This window comes from Ambystoma mexicanum, chromosome 9, assembly GCF_040938575.1.
Source record: "Ambystoma mexicanum isolate Mex_15411 chromosome 9, UKY_AmexF1_1, whole genome shotgun sequence".
NCBI lineage: Eukaryota > Metazoa > Chordata > Amphibia > Caudata > Ambystomatidae > Ambystoma > Ambystoma mexicanum.
This window is the reverse complement of record NC_090931.1, coordinates 305,772,917-305,798,591: the sequence shown is the minus strand read 5'-3', so window position 1 is coordinate 305,798,591 and position 25,675 is coordinate 305,772,917. Positions and strand designations below refer to the sequence as shown.

General features: G+C 42.5%; 1 protein-coding gene across 4 annotated transcripts in view; it reads left to right on the top strand.

The window, feature by feature from the left end:
* The first annotated feature begins 1,863 nt into the window (after window positions 1-1,863).
* GGNBP2 (gametogenetin binding protein 2) overlaps window positions 1,864-25,675 on the top strand; it is a 347,388-nt gene continuing 323,576 nt past the window's right edge. Inside the window, exon 1 of one of the 4 annotated variants that reach the window (XM_069614701.1) lies at window positions 1,864-2,417. In XM_069614701.1, coding sequence (XP_069470802.1) covers window positions 2,325-2,417 — 93 coding nt within the window. In that variant the 5' untranslated portion in view covers window positions 1,864-2,324. The remainder of the gene's footprint in view (window positions 2,418-25,675) is intronic. The other 3 variants (XM_069614703.1, XM_069614699.1, XM_069614700.1) reach the window with 3 other exon arrangements.

The window sequence follows — 25,675 nt, the reverse complement described above, 5'->3', positions numbered from 1 at the left end:
GGTGCCCATTACTCAACATCAATTCCACGCCTCACGTGCCCCCGCAGCAATGTTTCTTTCCGGGGGTGTGGAATTGTTTATCCAATGAGCCTGGTGGTTTGACTGACATATCATTAAGGATGTTTATCTGCAGTCTCTGCTTCCAGGAGACCCCTTGTGGGCCCACACTTTCCATGCGACTTTTCACTGGGGTCTGGCCCAGAATTCTAGCCCACTCCTTAATGGCGAGATAGCAGCTGCTGCCATAGAACGGGGAGGGCGGCAGAGGGGTTTCCACCCGCACCCAACCTTCCAATCACCAAGTCAACAGGACAACAAATTATTTGAAGGCAGCCAGGGTCGCTGGGGCATGTCCCGAGGCAGCCTGGTCGGATTCTGTGCGGTAAGTATGCAGCACCTCTGGTTGGCATGGAAACCGAGCTCTGGCACTTGGCCCCTCTCCCAGTGAACGGCTCCTACAGGCATGTTGAGTGGCAGGCAGGGTGAGACCTCATTCTGCCCTGCCTGGCGTAGGCCTTTCTCCCACTATGCAGGACTCTCAAATCTAGCTGCGTTTTAGGATTGTACTGAATTATTCAATTGTTTCTCAAATCCAGATGTGCATAGTATTATACTCAATTGTTCGGTTAGGCGGGGGCCTCTCGCATCACGATGCAGGACTCTCAAATCTAGCTGTTGTCGCACCATGCAGGATTCCCAAAATCTAGGCATTTAGCCATTTTGTGAAGATTAGCTGCAAAACATATAACCCACTAACAAAAAAGCTCAAATTCTCTGCATACTTAAATCATTAAAAAAACTCACACAACCACCTCTCGCACTGCAAGCCGCATGCCCTTCACCACACTGCAACAACACATAAGCTGCACCAACAGCACACGAGGTCTGACATCGCTCTGATACTCGCACCAAAGCTCAGCACACAGTGTATACTGAGATGAAGCTGTCAACAGAACACCACTCCTCTCACTATCCTACTCCCTCTCCACTCTACTAACCCATCCTGCCTACTCGTTTGCAGATCCGCCAGAGCGCCTGGGGACCAACTCCGTTGGTGACGGTGCGCGGTACAAATCCTTTTAACATTTAACATCTGTCTATGGAAGAAGATTTCATTTAATGCTAAGGCATAGCTCTCAACCATTTGTGTTGCAAAGGCGGGTGAAATCACCCGATTTTGTTTTTGGCGGGTGAGACGCCCATTGGAATGAATGGGCGTGCAGGAGGCTTGGCGGGTGAGTCAGCCCTTTACAAGGCGGGTGACACCCGCCAAAAGCGTGTGAGTTGAGAGCTATGGCTAAGGATAGATCAACTTCCCATATAGGGTCCAAAGCTGTAAGTGCATCGGGAATAAAGGACATGTAGAATGTGCAAATGGCCTAATGTGCTCGAATCTGCTCAGCATGTTTTGACAGCTTGTAAAGATTTGTGTTTGTTGTACATGAGTAGATTAGTGTGATTTGTACATGACCATGAACCAGTCCATGGTGATGTGTTTTGGCATTTTTGACTGAACTCTGGTTATACAGCTATGTTGATTGTCTTATTTGACATAGGAAAGAAGTGGGAGCCAAATGAATTGCGGATATAGGGAATTCTGGTTGACACAACCCTTTGGATTTCATATTTTATTGAGTCTCGTTTTGTTTTAAATATATATTGCTTAAAGTGTTTATTGATTTAATATTTCAGATTCATTTTAACGTGTGTGTACAGGCAGTATTTTTTCTTATTAGAATTATTGTATGAAATGACTTTATTTTACACTACAATCTGTTCGTGCAAAGGTCAACGGCACACTGACATGGAAAGATGGACCATATTTTGACGTAAAGCCGGAAGTATATTGATTTTCTCTTTTTTATGTCTACCCACGGGAGGGTGGCCAAACGCAAAGAAAGTAACTCACGTCAGTTTGGCATCCATTATGGTGTGGGAAAGGGACAGGTGCTATGTTTTCGCGGTGTGAAATTGTAGAACTGGAAACGACACAGACCCGTTCTAAGATGGTGGCATGTTGGCAGAAGTTGCGAGGGCTCCTTGTTGTGACCAGGACGTTCTCCTGCTTTATGACGGTTGCTCCATCTGCCTGCGACGCCAATGACCGCCATGTTAGAACGGAGACGCTCAAAGCGGAAAGAGATGCAGAGCACAGGATGCGAGTCCGTTCCAAGATGGAGCTTGCGCTGTGAACCTGGCAGGGCGCTTGCCAACGAGTGAGCAGCAGTTTATTTACGACAGTTCTGTTTGGTTCCGTCCTGTTTTCAGGCCGAAGCTGGGGGAGCTAGAAGGAGTAGCAGTAACAGCAGCAGCAAACAGCAGATATGGCGCGACTGGTCGCAGTCTGCAGGGACGGCGAGGAGGAGTTTCCCTTTGAGAAACGACAGATCCCTCTCTTCATCGACGACACCCTGACGGTGAGTTCGAGGGGCCAGTGTGACAAGTCCCGGTGTTAAGAGTACTGTGCACTAGGCCTTCCCTAAAATAAACTCCGTCTTCTTACATGGGCCCGCCTTTGCTAAAATAGTGCTGCGTTAGCCTCAGAATAAGCGACAGGGTCCGACAGGGTCTATATTCCTAATCTGTGTTTGTTCACTGCCAGACACTATCCGTTCAAGCCCAAGTGCTCCTCTCCGAAAACCTGACACATGTTAAGTGTATGATTGTTGTGTTGCAGTGCAAGCAGATGAAAGCTGTCATATCAACTTCATTCAGCGCACACAACCTCCTGCCTTTTCATAATTGATAACGCTGTCTTTGCATATCCGATCCAGAACCAAACCATGTATGCCTGATCACATTTTGAGCTACGAATGTTTAATAACACAGCCAGTTAACTTTTGTATCACAATTAAGAGTTCCTAGAAAAAAATCACGTGCACGGTGATTGTTCTGCACAGTTTTTGATGCGAGCACTGGCTTGTCGCAGTGTCACGGGATAAACGAGTACTTCTCTGAAAGAGCAAAGGCTCTGCGTTGCAAAGCTTAGTGGATCACTTGCTAAATTGCTGGTTAGCAGACTCTCCAGAAGTAGGGTTTGTGGTAACACGATTTGTTTTCAAGTTATTTGTTAAATCCCCAAAAAGGTAATGGCGTGATACAATAATGTAATCGAGGGCTTCTGCTGAAATGATAAACCATATGACCTACTGACTTGTCATTAACTATTACTATAACCCAGAGCTATATTAGGACTAAAGCAGGGTTATCGTTTATGTTATGCATATTAATGACCATCCTTCAGTGCTGTTTATGCACCCGGCAAAAACCCTACTCTTAATATTTAAGTTTTTAGGCCTAAAATTGTTTGTATAGGTGTGCATGGTTTTTCTAAACTTTCTTGTGGCATCGCAAGATTAGCTTTTGTGTAGGTGTATTACTTCTTCATGCTGGTCCATCGACTTTTGGCATGGATGCTCTAGTGTGTGGTGTCACTGTGAGATTTATTCAAACGCATTTTGCAGGATACATTGTATTTTTTTTCCATGCAAGTGACTAGTACGAGCCAATGATACATATTTACACTGAAGTTGTTAATGGCTCTAGCAAACTGGGAGTCTTGCCTGCTTTATACAAATTTGAATAGGATATATTTCCCACCGAGTTGATGATGCAGGTCTTTATGTAAGAGCCAGATTCTTTTGCCTTGTTGGGTGCCAATTGGCACATTTCTTTGGGTACCTCTAGAATAATGTAATGTCTCCTGGCTAAACATATTAAACAAAAATCCCTAACACGTTTAAAACGAATGGGCTACATCATCTACCATTCATTACCTCCATACCCCCCTTCCTCACCCGAGTACGTACTTGTGCGATCCGAACCTCCCATCAGGAACACATTCTTTTATTTTAATAAACCGTGCATGCTCCACCCCTCTTTACTGAGAGCCTAACACTCCCAGCCACCACAAAGTGTCAGTTTTAATTTTCCAGCCATCCTGACAGGAACTCTGGTGGGTAGCTGGCCTTCTGCTGCTCAATCAACATTTGTAAGCTTCATCCCCTCTCCTAATGGGACCCTCAGCACTTTTTGCTGGACTTCTGGACCTTGTTCTGAAATCCTGATGAGTGGAGCTTTCTTCTATTCATTCATTCTTATGGGTTGTGTTTTACCTGTCCTATGGGGTTCATAGTGATAACATCGAAAACAAAAAAGTCGAAAGTCATAATTTCGAGAAAAAAAAAACGTCAAAAAATAAAAAGTCGAATTTCTTAATGTTTTTTATTTGAAATGGGGGGACTACCGTCCTATGGAGTCTACTTTCCTCCATACCACTTTAAGGCATCTGTATTTTACCATTGTACCACACAGCTAATTATGGGCACAGTTGCTGGGGACCCTTTGGGTCCTCCTTGGAGATTATTTTCTTTATCCTAGGTAACTACAGTTTTTAGTATCTCTCCTAAAACTTTATATTCTGAGAGATTGACACACCCCCACCTTATGTGGAGTGCCAAGTGGATACTTGGTATCCCCCGCCCCCTTCTCTGCTCATGTGACGTTTTGGTCACATAAGACAACCTCCTAGTTATGGCTGGTGGCAGTGGACGTGTTCTACTACTTATTGTATGAATTGTCTACAGCAGGCTATGTCCTTAGCCCTGGTAGTGCACAATAGGGGCATCCAAGTACTAACTGGGGCGGGGGAGGAGGGGGGACTTTTTTCACCATTTCTAGATTGGCCGTTCTTTGTTGGCCCTTCTAGCATTCTGGGAGGGCGAGGTCTGTGTGTGTTTTGCCTTTGGCTGAAACCCTTGGGTGTCCCTGCATAGGCTCCACAGTATCTGGGCAGGCAGGAAGTGGGGGAGAGTTTTCAACCCCACGTTCTTTGCCTGCCAGAGTGCGTGAATGGGACCAGCTCCCACTAGGGGGTCTGGCTGTCCCGATTTGGACAGCCATACACCCCCATCTGTAAACTGCTGAGCGAGATTGCAGAGGAGTGTGTGCTGGAACCGTATAAAAGGTGAGGCTCCTAGAGTGAACATCAAGTCGACCACTGGAAACTGAATTAACCGAAGAAGACAACCAGAGACGCCTGCAGACCCTTTGCAATGCTGTCAAGAGTCCACTGCTGTCCTGACCCTGCTTTCTATGCGACATACAAACTCTGAAGAGCAGTCAAAGGCCAACTTTAATTTGAGCAATCTACCGAGGTCTGGTGACTTTCCGGAGCTGCAGAATCCCACTACCAGGACACCGGCAACCCATTTGAAGTGCATAATCATGGAAAGGCTTAATTCATCTGTTTGCTGAGCCCTCCAGGACACTCCAGAGACGCAGTCCGACTCGTCCGAGTCCCCTGAACAGAGTGTAGAACTGCAGGAACCGAAGATTGACTGGGCGAATCACATCCTTTGTTGTGCTGCAGAAAAGGCTCCAAAACCAGAGTGACCATAGAAGTTGATGAAAGCTGTGCCAGTGACTCCCTCGAGACTGCTGCTGAGGGATCCCATCCATTGTCCTGCCTTTTGTCATCGACCAAGGAATCCGTAGGGCCCAGAGCTGCCACATCGCGAAGCATCCAGCCACGAACATTTTTCTAACCAAAGGTACTATGGGGAAAAGGTATTGCTTACCTTTTAATCCAGAAAGTCACTCCAGAGCATTGGAATGTACCTGGAGGTGTCCAGGGCAACCCCCTCTTACCTCTGACCCAAGCCGCTGCTTGTGTCCTCTTAGCAAGTCCTTTAACGGGGTCTCCGATGTTGCATTTATTATCCTAGAGACTAGAAAAAGTATCCACAGCAACTTTTGACTTTTTAAGCCCCTATTAACTGCCTTTTAGTTAGGTACGTTTTGGTCTTTAAAAAAATTGCTGTGCGATGAAACTGCCTCTAGAACCTATATTGGTACACTAACCAACTATTTTCTTTCCTAAAAATCACTATCTTTTATGTCTTTGCTAACTTAATTCAATTACTGTTTTACTTTGTGGGTGTGCGTTATTACCGATACAGTAGACCTGTTAAAACTCCTGTAACAATTATGTGCTCAGCAACTACCAACTAAGATGTGGCCTGTTGAAAGTATCTACAAGTATATCTGTGTGTTTTTGGTTTATTGCGTTAAGTATTTAACAGTGACTCTTGTATAAATATAATTTATATTTTAATATACATTTATGTGCAAGTGTTTCTTTTGATGTGCATTACTGACTAGGTTCAGTTTACTTACCTACAGCTCACGTCTTCCTCTTATAAGCCTGACTGCTCTGTCTCTCTTACCAAGGCTCCTGAGTAGTAAGAGTTGGGTATCTACAAACTACTGGGATAGCTTACTAAAGTCTTACCTCCAAGTGGGACTTTAAGTAAACGCACAGCGGCCTATGTACCGGTGGCTGTTTCTTTGCAGCAGCCTAGGATGGAGAGTCCTTCTACTCCAGGGCATCAGTAAGGAGGGTGGGGGCTATTAATTGGCCCAGGTAAACATTCCCTGTCATCTGGTACAAACCTGTTAGCAGAAAGTAACAGGTTGGAAATGGCATAAGCACACAATTTACATGTTTTTAACAAAGATTTTGCTTACTTCGTTCTGTTCTTTCCTTTGAATTTTCTTTGTAAAATAGAATCGGCTTCTGGGATATTGGAACAAGCAGGTGTTTGACCTTAGCAATCAAAACCTTTTAAAAAAGAGGGATAGCTTTGAACTAAGTTTGTAATGTTCATTACAGAAACCTATTAACCTCATAAAATACTCCCATTACGAATTGAATTTTTTTTACTGTCTAACAATCGTTCTGCTCCCAATTTTACCGGAAGTAAAATCCCACCTTTAAAATCTTGGGTATTGGTGACAAGTGAGGATAACATCCTGGTGGCAAGAAGGTTTACATCTTGGATTTACATCACATGCAAGTAGTTATAATTGTAAGGGTTTGAAGTGATGTTACACAATCTCCCCAACACTTACCTGTCCAGACAAGTCGGTTGTGCTCTGCCAAAACAAATAATTGAGAAAATGTTGAGTATGGCCAAAATGTGGAGGATGGCCATCGTCTCATCAGCTTCCCTCAATCGATGCAAACTCGGGTCTGAATCTTTCGAACGTTTTATATCGGAAATGCCAACTTCATGCTACAGTCCTTTAACCATAGGTGAGATACTTGTATCAGACCTTTACCCCCATCCTGAAGAGATCCTACTTGGTGGACAAGATGTCTGATCTTTTGAAGGGCTTACCTATCAAGAAATCATTTGGTTAAAACATGAACCTTTTTTTACAAATCAAGGTAAAGATAATGCATTCAATTAATAAAACCTAGTGTAAAAATTAGTTTATTACAAAATGTGTGCATTAATTCCTCACATTTATCCATTAAATAATTTGTTTTCCCAGGAATCTTGGGTACCCGAAAAACAGATAGTTTGTCCACCATTATACACTGCCAAGCAATTTCTGTTTACACAAATCGCATTCTGTTCACAAAACCTTTAAAATACGTATGTAAAAACAAGGCACGGCAATGCAGGGTGTGCTCGATATTTTAAATTTCCTGTAAAGTAAAAAAAACTGCAAAAGGATAAAGTTTTTGATTGTGAATGCACATTATTTCCCTAGTCTGTAATAAATTAAATCTAAACCTCATAAAATTATTGCAGTAATTAGCATTGGGGAGTTTTATTAAGCAAGGAACGGGAGTTGCTGATTTTCTTTTTCTGCTCCTTCCCACGAGGGTTATAAAGGGTATATTTCTGTATTGCAGTGTAGATGTCTATCCAGTCTTTACTGATTTACAGTCATTTTCACCCTGCTGGGCTTCTGAATCAAGACTTTGTTGGTAAGATGTATATCAGATAAATATTTCTGTACAGTTTTCTTTATTTTATTTTTTTTGGGGTCCTAAATCTCTGTGACCGCACAACGGGGTCTTTCTAAATCGAATAGTTGCGCCCCTGCCGCACATCAGTACGTGCAGGGACTAATGGGCTCAGCAGGATCCGGAAGCATGGGACAAGGAAAACGGTTAAGCATGTGGGTGCGTGTGTTTTGGTGATTTGGATTAAGGGAGTCTTGGGTGGTGACGGATGGGGCGGGGGCTGAGAGAGGGGGGCTCTGGGGGTTTAAACCTGGATTTGGAAGTAATAGCGCAGGAGAGGCGGGGGTGGTGGGTGGAGCGAAGGGGGATCGGAGGCTGACACCCCTGCCAGATTGTTAAAAAAAGAAAGCGGTTCTATGTGAAAAGGCCTCATTATTAAGATCTCATGATATACGATCAAAAGAAAAACGGCAATAAAAATCGGTCTCTTTCATGAGACCTTAATGAGGTCTTTTCACATAGAACCGTTTTATTTTAGAAGCTTTTACCAGGTTGCCTAATGTTTCTGCAGCTATTGCAGCAAGACTAATACAGCGGATGGGCTGGAGCTTCTGAAATGTTGCTTCTGTGCAACTCAACCTTTCAAGGATTGGAGTCCTAGTTCATAGCTAATGCTGGTAAGGGAACACAGTTCAGCAAGAAAAGCGACTTCCTCCAGATGAGTGCCTCAAAATCCAATTTTTCAAAAATCCATAATCTCTAAACCCCAAATTTAGGAACAACTTTTTTCAAGTAATTTTATTTTAATATTTATATAGCGCCGGTAGCTCGCGAGTCTCGGGACGCCGAAACAAGAACACGAAAGACAGACAAGTGGTAGGACGGATAGGACGGGACGAACACAAGAAATTACTCTGACTGGGAGTTGGAAAGGTTGGCAGATTATTTGAATATATGGGTTTTTACCATATTGCGAAAGCGGGTGTAGTTGGGTTCCAGTCTTAGATGGTCCGGAAGGTTGTTCCAAAGACTGGCAGAAAGGGTCGGAAAGGCTCTGCCTAGGCCGCTTTTAAGTTTGTGTGGGGCCATAGCAATTTTGCCGAGTTGGGACGATCTCGGTGTTCTATTTGGGACGTATGGTTTGATCCTCATTTTTAGGTACGTTTGTGCCTTTCCGTGAATGCATCTATGAACAATGGTTAATGTCTTAAAGTGCACCCTATCTTCAATTTTCAGCCAGTGAAGCTCCCTTCTGGAGTTGCTGATATGATCTGTTCTAGATTTAAGCTTGACAATTCTTGCAGCCAGGCCTCCAGATAAGGTGCGTACCTGGCCTTTTTACGCATGAAAATCTTGCAAATACGACAGCTTTTTTATTTTCCTGCGTACATTTACACATAGGTTTAGAGCAGAGGGCAGTGCAAAGGTCGGGTTACTTGACAGAAACCAGAAGACTTCTTTTGATTTTTATCTACATGGATGTAATTGCAAGCCACCTCTGAAACAGAATGTATTTCTCTGAAGCCGGCTAGGTTTTTGTGATTTCAACATTTAAATATATACAGGAGAGATCAAATGGCCAGACCTTAGAGAAATAATAAAAGGTGTATTCTGTCACAATGCAGAAAGCTGCCGTACGGTAAGGATTTCCATACAGTTTGTGCATGCGTCGCTCGATGTCACATACATTTTACTCTCTTGCAAAGGAGAAAGTCATTTCTACTCTCGTAAAATCACATTTACTCTCAAAGTTTAAAAACCGGGAGTAAAATACTCCCACCTCAAAATCTTATCTGGAGCACTGCTTACAGCGTTGTTCTGTACAACTTGGTAGCTTTGTAAGCACTGCTTGGAGGCACCCAGGACTAAGGCGTTGCCATAGTCGAGGCGCGACAAGATGGTGGCTCTTGCTATGGTCGCGCAGTTGTCCTCTGATATAAAGGGTCTGATGGCTTTTATTAGTCGGAGGTGGTAGGCACAGTTTTTATTTAATGTAATACAAGTACGTGAATCAAGAGCAATCTTCAACATTTCCTGTTCATTTTAACTTTGCACTGCTAACATTAGTGCTTTTCGCTTCAAGTAGTCTTTTACTTACTTACTTTTTTCTAGGATGTGCAGTTAGTGTTTTAAACCTTTGTGCTTGGGAATATTATCTGACGGTTGGGCTAGTTGATTCAGCCTAACTTGTGTGGAGGTGAACAATAATACAAAGGCCCACAGGAATTGTCTATCATGCAAATTTCACCCCCACAGCAGGTGCTTGTCTAACGGATCGAAAGCGACGACTAGTTAAATGATGCCATATAAATTGGGACAGAATGCCTGCCCCAGTCCCTTTCTTGTAAACTATTTATTGTAAACCCTTTAATACTAGTACTGTTTTTTTTTCATCTTTATTTAACATTTATTCCAAGAATATAAGAGAAACATTCAAGTGAGAACAAAGCATAAATAACTATATGCATAACATTATCTTAGCTAAACAGTACAGCAAATTCCAGCCCCAAAATAGACACACACGTGACAAACACACAGCACAAAACACCCAACTCCTGTCCTTTATCCTTATTATACACAAGGATAACAAACCTACACCATATCCAAATAAAGCGTTAAAAGAACCCCATTACTCACTATATTCAGTCTCCCGATGAAGTCTAAATGCATGGGACTTCTCATAATGCAAAAGTGGTCGCATGTCCGCTAACCAAATTTCAGGGTGCGTTTTTATTTTCTCTAGATTTCCACACTTTTCATGAAATGTTTTATTAACAATGCCCTATCGATCCAATCTGAGTTAGACATTTCCTCACTTCTACCTTCAGCTGAGAGGAAGACTACAGACAAAGTTTGTGGAAATGATATACTCCCACCAGATCAATCCGATTCAAAACATTCTTTCCAGAAGTCTAACACTCTTTCTCCCTCCCAGAGCATATGCAAATATGACCCTCTTGAACGGTTACAACCCCAACACAGGTCCGTATCCGCCAATACCCTCAAATTCATTCTCACTGATGTCCAATATATACGACCTAGAATTTGTTGGTGAATAAACCGCAGACTTGAATCCATTTTGGCTTTACTGTCACCTTCCAAACATCATCCAATACTTTCTCAGATGAGTCTCTTCCGAGTTCTGACACCCACTCTATTCTCAAGTCTCTCCCAAGAACCCTGCATACATTCCTAGGAGGCATCAATTTAGAGGAGTACTAAACAACTCGCATACTTACTTGACGGACTCGCATTGAGCGGGAAACCCAATGTTTTCCCCAATTTACCTTTTTATAGCCTGATATTTCCATATTATTGAGTAGAGACCCTCCATCATCTGGATTTGTTAACACCATCGTCAGATCATCAGCGTACGCCAAAACTTTCACCTCACCATTCCCTATCTTCCAGGCGCAAAGATTCTGCTCCTGCCGAATGAATTTCAGTAATGGTTCAAGGGCCAAATTGAATAAAAAAAGGCGAGAGCGGGCATCCCTGTCCGGTTCCTCTAAACAGCCTGAATGCTTGAGACAATACATTATTGACCCATAACTTAGCATAAATATTATATTGTAAGGCACCAATTGCATTCAAGAATTGTGGACCAAGCCCCATCCGAAGTAAAGTATAATTCAATAATGACCAATTAATGCAATCGAGCGCTTTCTCGGCATAAAATAATATTTCTTCTGTTCTAGTACTAAATAGACCTATTATATTCAGTAAAGTCCTGATGTTGTCACAGCCATACCCAGTGCCCCAGATAAGATTTTGAGGTGGGAGTATTTTACTCCCCAGTTTTAAAGTTTGAGTAAATGTGATTTCCAGAGAGTAAAAATTACTTTCCTCCTTTGCAAGATGTGACATCCAGCCGACGTGTGCAAAAACTGTATGGAAATCATTCGAAGCGGCGGCTTTCTGCATTGTGACAGAATACACCTTTCATTGTTTCTCCAAGGTCTGGCCATTTGATCTCTCCTGTATATATTCAAATGCTGAAAACACAAAAAACTAGCCAATTACATTGTACAGCAAACATGAATTGTGTTTTTGAGGTTCGATAGAATTGTTTTTGATGTTTAATGAGTTCTCATTTCCTGGAGCTATTACCACCTAATGTTATGCTAAAACAGTGCAAAGAGGCAAGGACTCCATGCTAAATTATATATCTAAACTCAGGTCAAATATATTTATCACATGTCGGTACTCCTTTATTGACCTCGAAAGGATGAAAAGGCTGAGTGGGCGTTGCCGGGTTTCGAACCTACAGATTGCAGCAATGAGCTCTTAGCTGACTGAGCTATCTTATTGGCTAACATCCTTCAGAGGTTACTAAACAGAGTATCGACTCAGGTATAGTAATCTGTGCCTAGATGTTGGACGAACCATGTATGAAGTGCTACATGAAGTTAAATACCCATCTGGATTATCACAGGGACAGGTTTTGCTGAGATTCTATTTCAATTACAAATGTAACTTTCTTTTGTTTGTTTTTTAACAGCGCCTGCACTTCCTGCAGAGTCAGGTTTTTGATGTTTTAATTATAGTCTTGAAGATTTGAGAGGCTAGAACACCTGTGATTGTTGTAATGACAATCGCTCACCCTTGAGCAAAGACTGCTGCCACTGACCATTTATAGTGATGTACCATGTTGAATGGATGTAAACTAGACAGTGCATACTCCATGTTATATAATGTTTTTATAATTGGAGTGTAAATTTAAATTAGAAGTGTAAAAATTCTCTACCTCCACATGATTAGCACAGGAACTCTGAAAAATATAATTGTGCAATACTGGTTTGCTTTTACTAGGGGAAAAAAGTATTTGTTACAAAAGATTAATTCTCAATTGCAACTTAGTTTTCCATCTTATTAATTATACAATCCTAAAATGCTAGGAAAACAAATATGCACAGTGCTTCTGTTTGCTCCGTGAGCATCAACACAGCAGAATCTGAACAGAAAAACAATTCCTTTTTCACAGAGTGCAGTTTCTTTTTTTGAAAGGAGAGAAAGGCATTCTGTTTCAAAGGCTTTTATCCATGGCTTGCAATTGCATCCACGTAGATAAAAAATCAAAAGAAGCGTTCTGGTTTCTGTCAAGTAACCTGACCTTTGTACTGCCCTCTGCTCTAAACGTGTTTTGTAACTGTACACAGGAAAATAATAAAGCTGTCGTATTTACACGTTTTTAATGCGTAAAAAGGCCTAGTGAACACCTTATCTGGAGGCCTGGCCAGACCTATTGCCCATAAATCCCACTTGTGAAGAACCAATTAGCTCCCCTATATATTTATTCAATCTAATGGCCATGATTTTTGCAAACATTTTTACATCTACATTCAGTAGAGAGATAGGTTGGTAGTTACCACATTTAGAAGGCACTTTCCCTTGCTTAGGAATCAGTGTAATGACTGCTTCGCGCATTGAAGGACATAATACCCATCCGAAAGAAACTGATTATATAAAGCACACAATTTAGTCACTAAAGCTGTGCTAAAGGATCTATAAAACTACAGGTAAACCATCCAAATCCAGGGATTTACCCGTACTAAGTTGACAAATAGCTCCCTTCAAATTCAATGATCTGTGCAGCTAAAGCATCCCTCCCCTCATCGGAATAAACGGGGAATTTCCATCTTGGCAAAGAGACTAGCTAACTTGTCATCTTCGATCTGTGGCGCATCCGAATAAAGGGAGGCATAGAATGACCTGAAGCATTCACAATGTCTTTGCGTTTAACCCTAAAATCCCCTTTCTCAGCCTTTATCTTTTGGATAAACGCTCTTTCCGATAAGCTCTTCAATTTGTTTGCCAGGAAGCACCCTCTTTTGTCCCCCTCCTCCCAAAATGTTTGCTTATAAAATATAAGCCTTTCTCTGGTAGTTCATCTAATGCGTCCATCAATTTATCCTTTGCGCAATCAATCTTCAACTTATCTACCCCTTTATTGGTTAGAGCATATTTCTGCTGTAATGTTTTCTGATTCTAAATCTTTAACTCTTGCCTCTCCCAGCCTCCTAGCTCTTTGACGTCCAATTAATCAATCACCCTTGTAAAGTCGACTTAAAAACATCCCACACCAGCAAGCTATCCATAGAATCCATGTTTTCAGTAAATCTTGCAGTATAAATGTTTTAAGTCTCCATTTAATATCGATCGGTCCGTACTGACTCCAACACATGCTTAACTTCACCAAGAGTGGTCAGAAGTTCCCCTATGTCAACTTCTGAAACCACAGCGACCAATCGACCAATCTATCTGAGATCAGTAAGTGATCCAGCCTCGAATAAGAGTCATGAACTGGAGAGTAAAACGAGAATTCCTTTTCAGTAGGATGTAATGACCTCCAGCTATCTACTAAGGCAAAGGTGTCAAACTCCCGAAGGGCACAACTAAGTTTGAGGCCTGTGAATCTACACGCTGATATCTAGTGTGGCATCTAAAACAGTTAAAATCGCCCCCAAGAATAATGCAATCACCATTCATGCTCTTCAGGGATTCTGTCAGTTCCTTGAAAAAACGGACACCATTAGTGCAGAGTATACACAGAACCCAACGCCATCACTTTCCGTTCATGTTTAACATCCACTAAGATAAAACGGCCTTCCTCATCAATGAGTATATTCTCTACCACCATACCTAATGTTTTACTAATTAGTAATCTTACTCCTCTCGAGCTTCCTGAATAGCAGTTCAGCAGAACCTTCATGGACTTGGAAGCGCCGTAAAATTGATCAGGACGCTCTGACAAGTGTTTCTTGTAGAAAAATAACATCCGCTTTTTCTCGCCGTAACCTTACCATAACATTTTTCCCCTTCTTGGGGCAATTTAGTCCTTTAACATTCCATGTCACAAATCTCAAGGACCCCCATCACATACAATAAAGAAAATCATTCCTTATCATTCACTTGAAGACTAGTACACACATACTAATTCTTCCCAACACCTTGAAGTGAGATAATCAAAAATAATGGTGTAGATCATTGAAATCGCCCCCCACACATATAACACATAAAACACAACACGTGACAACAGCAAGCCATTTAAATTGGAAATTGTCCATCAGCCTGGACCAATTGATGAGGTCTAAATATATGAACCTCTACTACTAAATTGCAACCCCAAATTCCTATGCCCAATAACGCATAGATATATATCAATACATCCCTTCCTATCGATCTCTAATCCTAGAAATACTTCTCCATAATGACTTAATATCACCATAATAACACTCCCATATCCTAATACATCCAACACTAAGAACCATTAACACCCATAGTATTTGCTCCCTTCCCAGAAGACGGCCATGAACATCGATCCCCATTAATCCTTAAAATCTTGCTATCGGCATCTAAGGGGGTAATCTGTTTGTACCTTTTTGGATCCATTTTATTCCCTTTAAAATAAATGTGAACCATGTATGAGGTTTTACGCGTGATGGGAGTTTTATGATGGCATATAATGTATTTTAATTAGGTAAAGGATTGGGCCCAAGTATCTGAGGCTTCTTTAAGTCTTTGAATTCGGACCCCCTGCTCTGGTGCCACTTGCTTTATTAATGATTACACCTGTATCTACGGGCTGAAAATGTAAGGCACGATGGGGAACCAGGTTCACATCCGGCTCAAGTTCCTGCTCTTTCCAGTAGTTATCCAAAGAAATTCACCCATACATGTTCCAGACTAGGGTTAATTTGGCTTTTCACTTGTTTTGTCTCGAGCATTCCTGGCGGTCCAGAAATATAATTTGCCCGCGACCATAACTAGCATAGTTTCCCCGTCTCGTTGAAGGAGCAAATGGCAGTGCTGTTGCGACCAATCCTATTATTTTTGTCGCTCTTTGCTGATTGCCCTTTTTATGTGATGTGAATCAGGGCCATTACTCTTGATATATTTAACCATATTCCTCAAGTTTCTTTTTTGGGCAAAGACTTGTTAGTCAAACACGTCTGGGTGTTCTCCCTTAACCAAACATCTTGAATGACATCCTGTTCATACTGAGGCTTTATTACGAATTAGTGAAATTGATCTGGAGTGAACGTGTCCAATTTCCATTCCAATGTGGTACTTGTAAATATACTACTTTTTTTTTTTCTTCTCATTACATTTTCTCATGTTGCTGTCATTCCATTTTACATCTTCCCACAATATATTTCTAGTTCAGTTGAACCCTCATTCGTAACGTTAACTTGTAGGTCAAATGTTGATGTGATCATGTTATGGTTACTTAACGAGTGATTTAGTGTGCTAGACACTACTTTATGTGGCTCCATAGAGACAAACGTGTAAACTGGGGTGTAGAAAATTCTCATCTATGTGTTGTGCTGTTCATTGGAATATCTCCAGCTAAATTCCCATTAAGCATGTGTAAACCCCAGGATTCTACAGTATGAATCCAGATTCCCATGGTGTTCCATATGAGTTTGTACATCATTGATGTCATAGTCTGTCTCTTTCCAAACACGATATCACTGTGTGCAAGTGGAACTTGCATAACCCACCAGGGTTATATTTCCCCTAGAATACCATTTCACAAGAAATATGGCTATTCTGCCCAAAATGCGGTTAAGCTTGCTAAATCCTGGATGCCAATGGATGTTAAGAATACAGAGCTCTACAGTGGAATTTTCGTGTTTGAGAAATAGTGGTTGCTAGCGTGCCCCTCTCAATAGTAGATTGGTTGACCACCTAAATACCAGCATTGTGCTGAATAGCAGTTAAGCCCCCAGAAGGCGCCCCTAAGGGCCTTATACTGCAGCCCTTTACCCCATCTTGAAGAGCTCCTACTGCAACGTCCTTGATATTGGATATTGTGGACAACCGGTATCTTTTGAAGGGCTTGACTGTGAAGAAATCATTAAGAATTGCCCCTTCTCTAGACCTTTGCTACAGGCTGCAACAATATTTCGCAACAATTTGCAAAATAAAGCTTAGTAATGCTTATTCACAATCTTGAATTTCCCCCATCTCCTTGCATTGCACATAATCTGCATTCCCCAACTCTGGGGTTCTCTGCTTCTGACATACTGAAAGCTATTCATGGAGCTGGGCACTAGGGTCCAGTAATGATTTCTTGCTCGGCCTCGATCTTTTCTTAACCTTCAACTCCCAAACTAAAAGTAGTCAACAAATCCATTTTCCAAATTATCTTTATTGGTTTTTTTTAACATACAAATGCGTAACATATAACAATTCATACCCTGTCTGTTTCACAATAACTTTTCAAATTCATAAATTGATCAAATATTCCTAAAACTGATTATTCAAAGTTAATTGATAGAGGGAAGATTAGTTCGCAGGCAGAAACGTCGAGAGGGGGGGGGGTGTAACTAGGGGAAAGAGGGGCAAATATAGCACAAGGGGAAAGTGAAGAAAAAAGAAAACGAAATGACCGAATCGGGTCAGTAAGCCATCAATTCATAGTCTGCATTGAGTATCAAGGATTCATAAAGTGTCATCAGTTGAGGTTGAAAATACATATGTTCTGTCTGAAACATAGTCTAAAAATAGGCTCCAGGTTCTTACCAATTTCAGGAGTTTCCCTTCAAGTATAGCTGCATGTTTCTCAATCCCAACAATTCCCACACCTTTACCCACCAGTATGCTATTTGTGGTCCGTCTACAGTTTTCCAAAATCGGGCTCTTGTAATTCGGGCAGCGATAAGTAATTGTGAAATCAAAGTATCCCTGTGTCACGTAATTGGAAAAGACCCATCCGCTGGTGCATCCCCTAGTACCAACACTCTTGGTTCCATGGGGAGTAGAAAACCAGTGATTTCTTTATTTGTAGACCTCCCCTCCAGCCAAAATGTTTGGATAACTGAACAATGCCACCACATGTGAGCTAGATTTCCCCCCCCCCCACTCCCTGCTCACCACAGCCATGCCAACATGTCTGGCTGTTCTGGATTCATTGCGTGAAGCCTACTTGGAGGTAAGTGCCACCTGAAACAGACCTTGATGGCTTTCTCCTTCACTATGGTGCATCTCAAACTCCTTTGGACCCTCTGCCAGATCTGTTGCCATGACTCTTCTGAAATTTCCAGGGCCAATTCCCTTTCCCAAGCTGACATATAAGGGAGTTTCTCCTCCAATGGAGAATTCTCCAAAAGTCTGTAGCATGTGGCTAACTTATGAGATTTTTGTCCCTCTAGGATCTTAAGTTCTATATCGGCGGGGGTTCTTAAAGCGGCTTGGCGGGTGCCCTTATTTGTCAGCCAGTTCTGGTATGTACCTAAATCGTTCTGTCTCAGAGACCCTGAGTTTTGCCTTGCATTCTTGAAAGGTCGGGGGGTTCCTGGGATGCATATAAATCCCTCAACCTCAGGGGTTTATCTAAACTCCAGTTTTGGTAAGACTTGGCGCATAAACCTGGGGTGGATGCAGGGTTCTGAGAGATGGGGGACAACAAGTCCAACCCTGACACAATACCCCTCTGCGAACATGCCCTATCCCAACTTCGAAGTGTGGCTAAGGTAGTGGGTAACAATTCGCCTTGGTACTTCCGAGCCTCCTTGGGAAGAAATGGAAAATGATCTAGGGGGAACGGGGTCATCGCCTGTTCAATCTCCTGCCATCTCGCAGGTTCCGGTGAGTTCCCCCAAGATAACATCGCCGCTACCTGGGCTGCTCTAAAATATCGTGAAACCATGGGGAGGCCCAGCCCCCCACCATGTTCCCTCTTGTGAGGAGCTTACAAGGGACCCTTGGTTTTTTCCTTTTCCAAATAAACTGGCCAATCTCTTTTTGCATAGCTATGAGTTTGTTCTCGGGGATAAGTACTTGCAGGGAATGAAGTGTAAAGAAGTTTTGTGATCAGAGACCCCTTGACCGTGCTAACCCGGCCCAGCAAGAGATCTCTTAGAATCCCAGTGATGAAGCCATTCTTGGCTTCCTTAAGTAGAGCAGGGATGTTTGCCTTATGAAGGCCAGCATAAGTCTGAGTCCATTTTATTCCCAGATAAGGGATCTCATTCGAGGACCATGGAACTTGTGATGTTGCTTGTGTGCCCCTTAATCTAGAGGGATCTTCAGTTAGGGCCATTCCCACAGAGTTAGTTGGGTTCAACTTTAAGCCAGAGATCGAGGCAAACCAAGCCAGGAGATCCATAAGAGTCGGAATTGATCTGGCAGCGTTGTTTAAAAAACAGCGCAAGTCGTCCGCATATAGAGCTACTTTATGACATTGCCCTGCTACTTCAAAGCCGAGAATTTCAGGATGTAGTCTAATATGTTGTGCCAGAGGCTCCATTGCTAAAGCAAAGACCAGGGGAGAAAGGGGGCAACCCTGCCTGGTGCCTTTACCGAAGACAATTAGTGGGGTCCAATTCTTATTCAGTCTGACCCCGGTCGAAGGAATCTGGAAATTTTAGAGAATCAATTTCGAAAACCCGGAGCAAAACCCCTCTAGTACAGCTTCTAAATATCCCCAGGACATGCTATCAAACGCCCTCTGGGCATCCACCGACAATGGGGACAGTCTCCCCGGGATCTTCAGGGGCAAGGCGATCAGATCTATAGCTCTGCGAATATGAGGAGTTGCTTACAAGCCTTGTATGGTCATTCCCCATCGGCGAAGGGAGAATTCTTCCTAACCGTCCCGCAATTATTTTACCTGGGAGTTTTGTCTCTGTATTTAACAGCGCAATTGGCCGGTAAGAGGCGCAGTTCGCAGGGTCCTTCCCGGGCTTCTGCAGCAGTATTGTGGCTAGTTCGGCCATTGTTTCCCAGACCACATTAAACAGTTTTGTTAAATGGGGGGGGGGGGGGAAGAGTGCGGTCCTGTTTATTCGTAAAGCCATCCGTCCCTGGGGCCTTGCATAGGGGAAGGGTTCGAATAGCTGCATCTGTCTCTTCCTCGAGATCGGTTCTTACAAAAGCCCACAAAGCTTCAGAGAAATCTGCGGGAGATGCACCTCCTGTATAAATTTACGGGCTAGCTGGGAGTTCGTGATATGAGGGGCTGAGTGTTCTCTGAAGAACTTTTCAACTACCTGGAGTTTCTCGATCTCTGAATAAACTTGCTTCCCATCAGTATCCCCTTAAGGATTCTATACGATTACACCTCGTTTGTTTTTTTAGTTTAGCCACTAATAGCTGGTTGGCATTGTTTCCTTTTGGATAATGTTTAATACGCATCAAAACATAAGCCACCCAACTCATATGATGAGCTTTGAGCGCTTTCTGGGCCACCCTTGCATCCCTAAGTGCTCGTCGGGAAGCCCTTTTTTGTGCCTTTCTTTCTTTTGCAGTTCCAGCTCCAATTGGGCTTGGGTTTGTCTCCTGGTCCTCCCCTTTTCTACCGTTTGGGCTATAATCAGAGGTGCGGCTTGACACATTTGGTCACCGCCTAGTGAACCGTGTCGGAAGCGGCCTCACTACGTTGCGATACTGACGAGTGTCTTACAGAGGTGTGGTATGACGCGCACGCTGTATGCGCGGAGCAAAGAGTGAGGGTCCTTTCCTCTAACTGTGGCGAGCCCACGAGAGCTCTGTACTGGGCGTGAGGAGTAATCGCGCAAGTGACTGCCCGTGAGGTCCTGAATACGAGGTGGTCATACGAGTCTGCTCCGGACCCCTGGAGCCAAGGGCACGCACAGGAATCGGTGAGCAATGAGTACCCTGGAACGCTGAAGGGTATTATAACTTCAGCATTCTGTAGGCTGAGTCCTACACTTGACAGGATAATACGTCTTTCCAGTTACATTTAGCTGCCACTGTTATCTATATCCTATTGTGTTGTAGGCTGAGCTCCATTTCATTTACATTACTATGCTCCACTCTCTTTAACAGTTCTCGAAAGAAGGAAAGTAGGGAAACTGAGTTGTATCAGGAGAAACTGGCCAGGAGACTGACCTTTGAACTTGAAATTCGGAAACGGTTTTCGTAAAAGCACTCTTAAACTGAGGTGCATGGGATAAAGCAGGTGAAACTACGGGGAGACTGGGAGATAATCCTTTGATCCCCGTTGTTAATTACTACAGTTGTATATGCTGTTTGTCCCTGGTTATCTGTTTCTTGCATGAGGCTGACTTAAAAACGGTGCTCAGCCAGTAAAAATTGCACACTCGATAGAAGTCATCGATACTTTGTAGTTGGAGTGTTATCAGCCTCCTGGTGATCCTCCACTTAAGGAAACTTGTGGAGAGATGAGTACCTGTTCGGTGGGGGCTGGTTATAATCTGCGTAAAGCGAAACAGAGTACTACCAGTGAGAATTGATAATAAAATGGATAAAAGTAAAAAACCACTCCCGGTAACAATGGGAACTATTACTGCCTTCTTTCAACCCAACCCACCAGCTGAGGGCAACATGACACAAGAACAGTATGTGGTACCACCCAGTGATCTGAATAATCACTCATTGGAGCAGACCATTAATGGAGAGATGGACAATAACTCCCTCCTGGATATGTCTCTCAATACAAAGGCAGATGACTCCAGGAGTGATGATAAATTCCGGAAGTGCATACTTTGAATACCTTGTCTCCCAATTCAATGTAATCATTGAACATGGCATTTAGGCTGTCTGCCTCGCCAAATTTTGAGGCATTGGTGGACCTGTCGGCAGTCGACTCTTCCAATGGCTCCTTTACCTCGACGTGTGGGTTCAAGGAGTTACAAGCCTCAGTGGCGTCATTGCAATTTGCGCTTAAAATATTATTAAAAATGTGTGGGCGTATCCTTGAAAATACCATCAATGTGACTTCGGCAAATGAGGCTAACTGCAGCGAAATGGACGATGTGGAGAATAATCTCAATTGCGGCTGGTATGGTAGAGGCAGAACCAGAGAATGAGAACTCGGTTCAGGAAATCGAGGAGCAGACAGACTCTGCAATTTTATTCTCTCGTAAACAGAGGAGAATGGTCAGAAGGGCTATAATGAGGAAGAGACCAGTGGTTGAGGCCTCAATACCCCCATCAACTGCTGTACTCATCAAGACTACAAAAAAGCTAAGAAAAAAAGCTTAACGGGCAAAGATACTAAAGTTGGTAAAAGAGGGGCGCCTCACCAGCTGGTTGATTACTGAGAAGGCCAATGAAGATAATGTGGTAGAATAATTCAATTGCCCTTCCGGATTCATTCATGGAAGAAGATCCTGACAAGATCTCTTCTACTCCTTGTAGTAGAAGTATGACCTCCCTTATAAGAGAGAATGTCAATTTAACGATGAAGGAGGTAGATTTGGACCAGGTGGGGAGCAAGAGGAATATATATATCATTAAGAACCTCTACCAAAAGAATGAATCGGATTGACTTACAAGAACTGAATTTCTCACTAGACTGTATTGTATTCCTCAACTGAGAGTCTCTTAAGATCTGAGGATTTTGAATTTATTGAACCTTTGACTTGTGTGAATACCAATGTCTCGGCTATCCACTGTAAATTTCAATCTACTATACAACTGATGTTATCATAGAAAGATAACTTGGTTGAGGTGAACGTGCAATTGGATGTAGATCCTGAAAAGGAAGACCATAATTGCCCTAGGAAGAAGACGCCGGTGACCAAGAATAAAACTATGACGCCTGTGGTAACCAAAGAGAAATCTCCCCAGATAGAGGACATCCAGAATATTTTGAAGTGGTTGGTTGAAGCATTACCAGCGGTCCTCAAACTAGAATTGAAATTTTGCCGCTATGTCTTGGAATTGTAAGGGTTTTAACCATCTTTTCCAAGCAGGAGGCTCACTGTCTACAGTAACTAAATTCCCTTGTTTTTGTCTACAGGAAACATGGTTAACCTCATTAGTTGTACTAAATGGATATACAGTATATCAATCCATGGCTAATAAGGGTCTTCGGGGAAGACCTTTTTGGGGGTCTGATTGTGGGAATTAAGCATAATGTTAAATCTCGTCAGATTAAGACTAATTCAGATGAATTTTCTTGTTGCTTTAGAATTTGAATTGTGCTCTATGGATCATATAGAAAACATCTTGTTAATCACTCTGTACTCCCCGCCTGGTGCGGTCCATATTGAAGCAATCCAAGAATCTCTGCATGAGACTATGATGATATGGTCTATAAAGCAGGGAAACAAATTGATCGCGATTATGGGGGACCTCAATTGCCACATTGGGGGGGGGGAGGGAAATGGTCGTCAAGTAATCCTCTCAAAAGGGCTGAGAGTAACATTCGCCAGAGGAGGACTGACATGGTGGGATTACAATGGTTGAGTTTTTTTCAAATTTTGGGACATGGAAATGATTAACGGAAGATCGTTGGGTGATAATCTGGGTGAAGAAACTTGGGGGGGGGGGGGGGGGGGGGGGGAAATGGTACAAGAGTACTCTTGTTCTTTTGTTACCCCGGAACTGGCTACCCTTAGAGACTTTGTGGTGTTAGAAAATGATTGGAGTGACCATGCACTACTCTCATTGACAGTTGCCCCTTACATGATTAAACATGCTCATAAATCTCTGGGGACTCTGAGGGTAAATCATGCCGCCACACATATTAGCTGGTCTGAGAAAAACATAGCTAAAGCAGCCCAGTTTATAGCAGAGACGAGTCATCCAGAGAGAGCCATTTTCCTGGAAATGACAATAGATAATATCGAGAACTGGATATCTGCCTTTTCCATTGAACATGCTTCAGCGAGTGTGGGACTAGCCTGGACTGAGCAATTTAAGGTAAACGAGTATGATTTGGAAATTAGGTATGCTAAAAGATCACTTAGAAACAGCAATTTGTAAAGCTAAGAAGTCCTGTCCCACTATACAGTCCTTTCATATACTGAGTAGATCGCTTAAAAATAAATGTAAAACGTGGATAAAGCAAAAAAGATACTTAAATAAACTCAAGCAGTGGCAGGACACAGTGCGAGGTTTATGCACTAAGAACACTCGTAATATATGGGCAATACTAGGGGATATTCAGGGTAATAGGGTAACCCCTATGATCAACCCTATTAGCTCAGAAATGGGAAAGATTTTTGTCAGAAAGTAATGGATATGGGAGAGAAAAGCAGCCTGATGTGGAAGATTATTCCTCCTTTCTCGATTACTGTTGACCAACTTATTAATAAAATAAAAGAATTAAAATCATCCCGAACACCGGGGGCGAACGGTTTGGCTAATGTAGCACTGAAAAACAAGCCGAGGTTCTGGGCGGAGCTCCTAAAGATCCTGTTTGATAGTCTTTCGCAAAGGGAAAATCCCAGACTCGTGGTGTAGGGCAATACTGATCCCTATACACAAAGGGAGACAAGTTAGAGCCAACAAATTATAGACTATTGTCCATGCTGGACTGCACTAGTAAAATCTTTGCCAGTTTCCTATTAAAATAACTTCAAAGTTGGATTGATCGGAAGTCTTTTTTTATCGTTTCCAGAGTGGTTTCAGGCAGGGATATTCCACTACGCACAATTTGTTTATTTTGGATAGCTTGCGGATGAACGCTAGTAAAAAGGGGAATCCCCCTATTTATGCCTTATTTGTAGATTTCAAGGCGGCTTTTGACTGAGTACGCAGAGAGCTACTTTGAGCTAAATTAGAATTGATTGATTTGTCCTCAAGGTCTTCTATTTAAGACTCCTACATGAAAATAATACTCTTTGCCTAAAGCTTGACACACAAGGTAACATGACAGCACAAGTGGAGCATAATCGAGAGGTTAAACAGGGATGCGTCACTGCACCAACGTTATACAATCCATTTGTGTATGACCTCCCCTTAGCTTTTGATGTATATAACTGTGCGCCGCGGATAGGGGCTGATAGATGCCCGGTACTGGCTAACGCAGACGATCTTGCCATTCTTGACCACATATTTAGTGGTCTGCGACGGTCTGCGGAAGCACTCTGGTCATATAGTAAAAAGAACGCGCTGGAAATTAATTTGGAAAAGACCCAAGTGATGGTTTTCTCCCGTAAAAAGATTGCGCGTGTAAAGTCCTAGAATCTATTATGTTATACTCCTTCTGATAGATATCTGGGCATTGAGTTCAAGATGTCCAACGACTATGTGCATTGCATTCAAGTACGCAAAATTAGAGCAGCTCAAATCACAGCGCTAGTCTTTTACTCTGTCCCATGGGGGTTTCAGCATTTGGGCAGCGCGGCAACTGTTCCAGCAGGTCTTCGCCCCTATGATGATATATGGCCGGGATGCCCTTCAAAAAATTGATCTTAAGTGGCTACAGGTGGTGGAGGGTACATTTTGGAAAAAAGTGCTGGGCCTCCCCACCTGTATCCCGATGGCCATCATTAGACTTGAACTGGGGTTGTTATCCTTGAAATCGGTGGTACTCGAGAAAAGGACTGAAGCTCAATAGTACCTCTTATAATCAATTGTTGGTCTCTTTATGGCAAGAACTGTGCATGGATCTAAGATCACTTCTAAAAACTAGTACTGAAAATTTTCTGCAGACTATAAACTGGAGCTGTCGCAAGGATATATTTACTCTAGCAGCTAAATCTGCTCTGTCAAAGAAAATTGATTTGGCTGACTGGATAGACAATTATGCCCATTTAGAACAACAAAAAAAAAATACAATTCTGTGATGTATATACATACAAAAAACCTCAACTGTATTTAAATATATGTCCACGCGTTCGACTCCGACTACTGACTAGGATTAATTATCTACTGGTATTAGAAAATACTGGGGTAATAAATTAATGAATGAGGAGCGATGCTGTAGACTATGTGAGGACAAAGATATAATTAAGACAGGGCCACATGTTTTGACTCGCTGCTCGAGAATGGTAAACTCTTACAATAGACACTATGGGAAGTTTGTGCAAAATATGGAGCATATAAAGGAAGAAATATTCTGGTGGCGGAACCTGAACTCCACAAATTTTGAAATGTGTGGTTAGGGATTGAGAGACTATTGGGTATCTCTATTTGAGTCAATTGCAATGCCCCGGAATTACTTACGTGCACAGCTAGAGGTAATGGGAATGA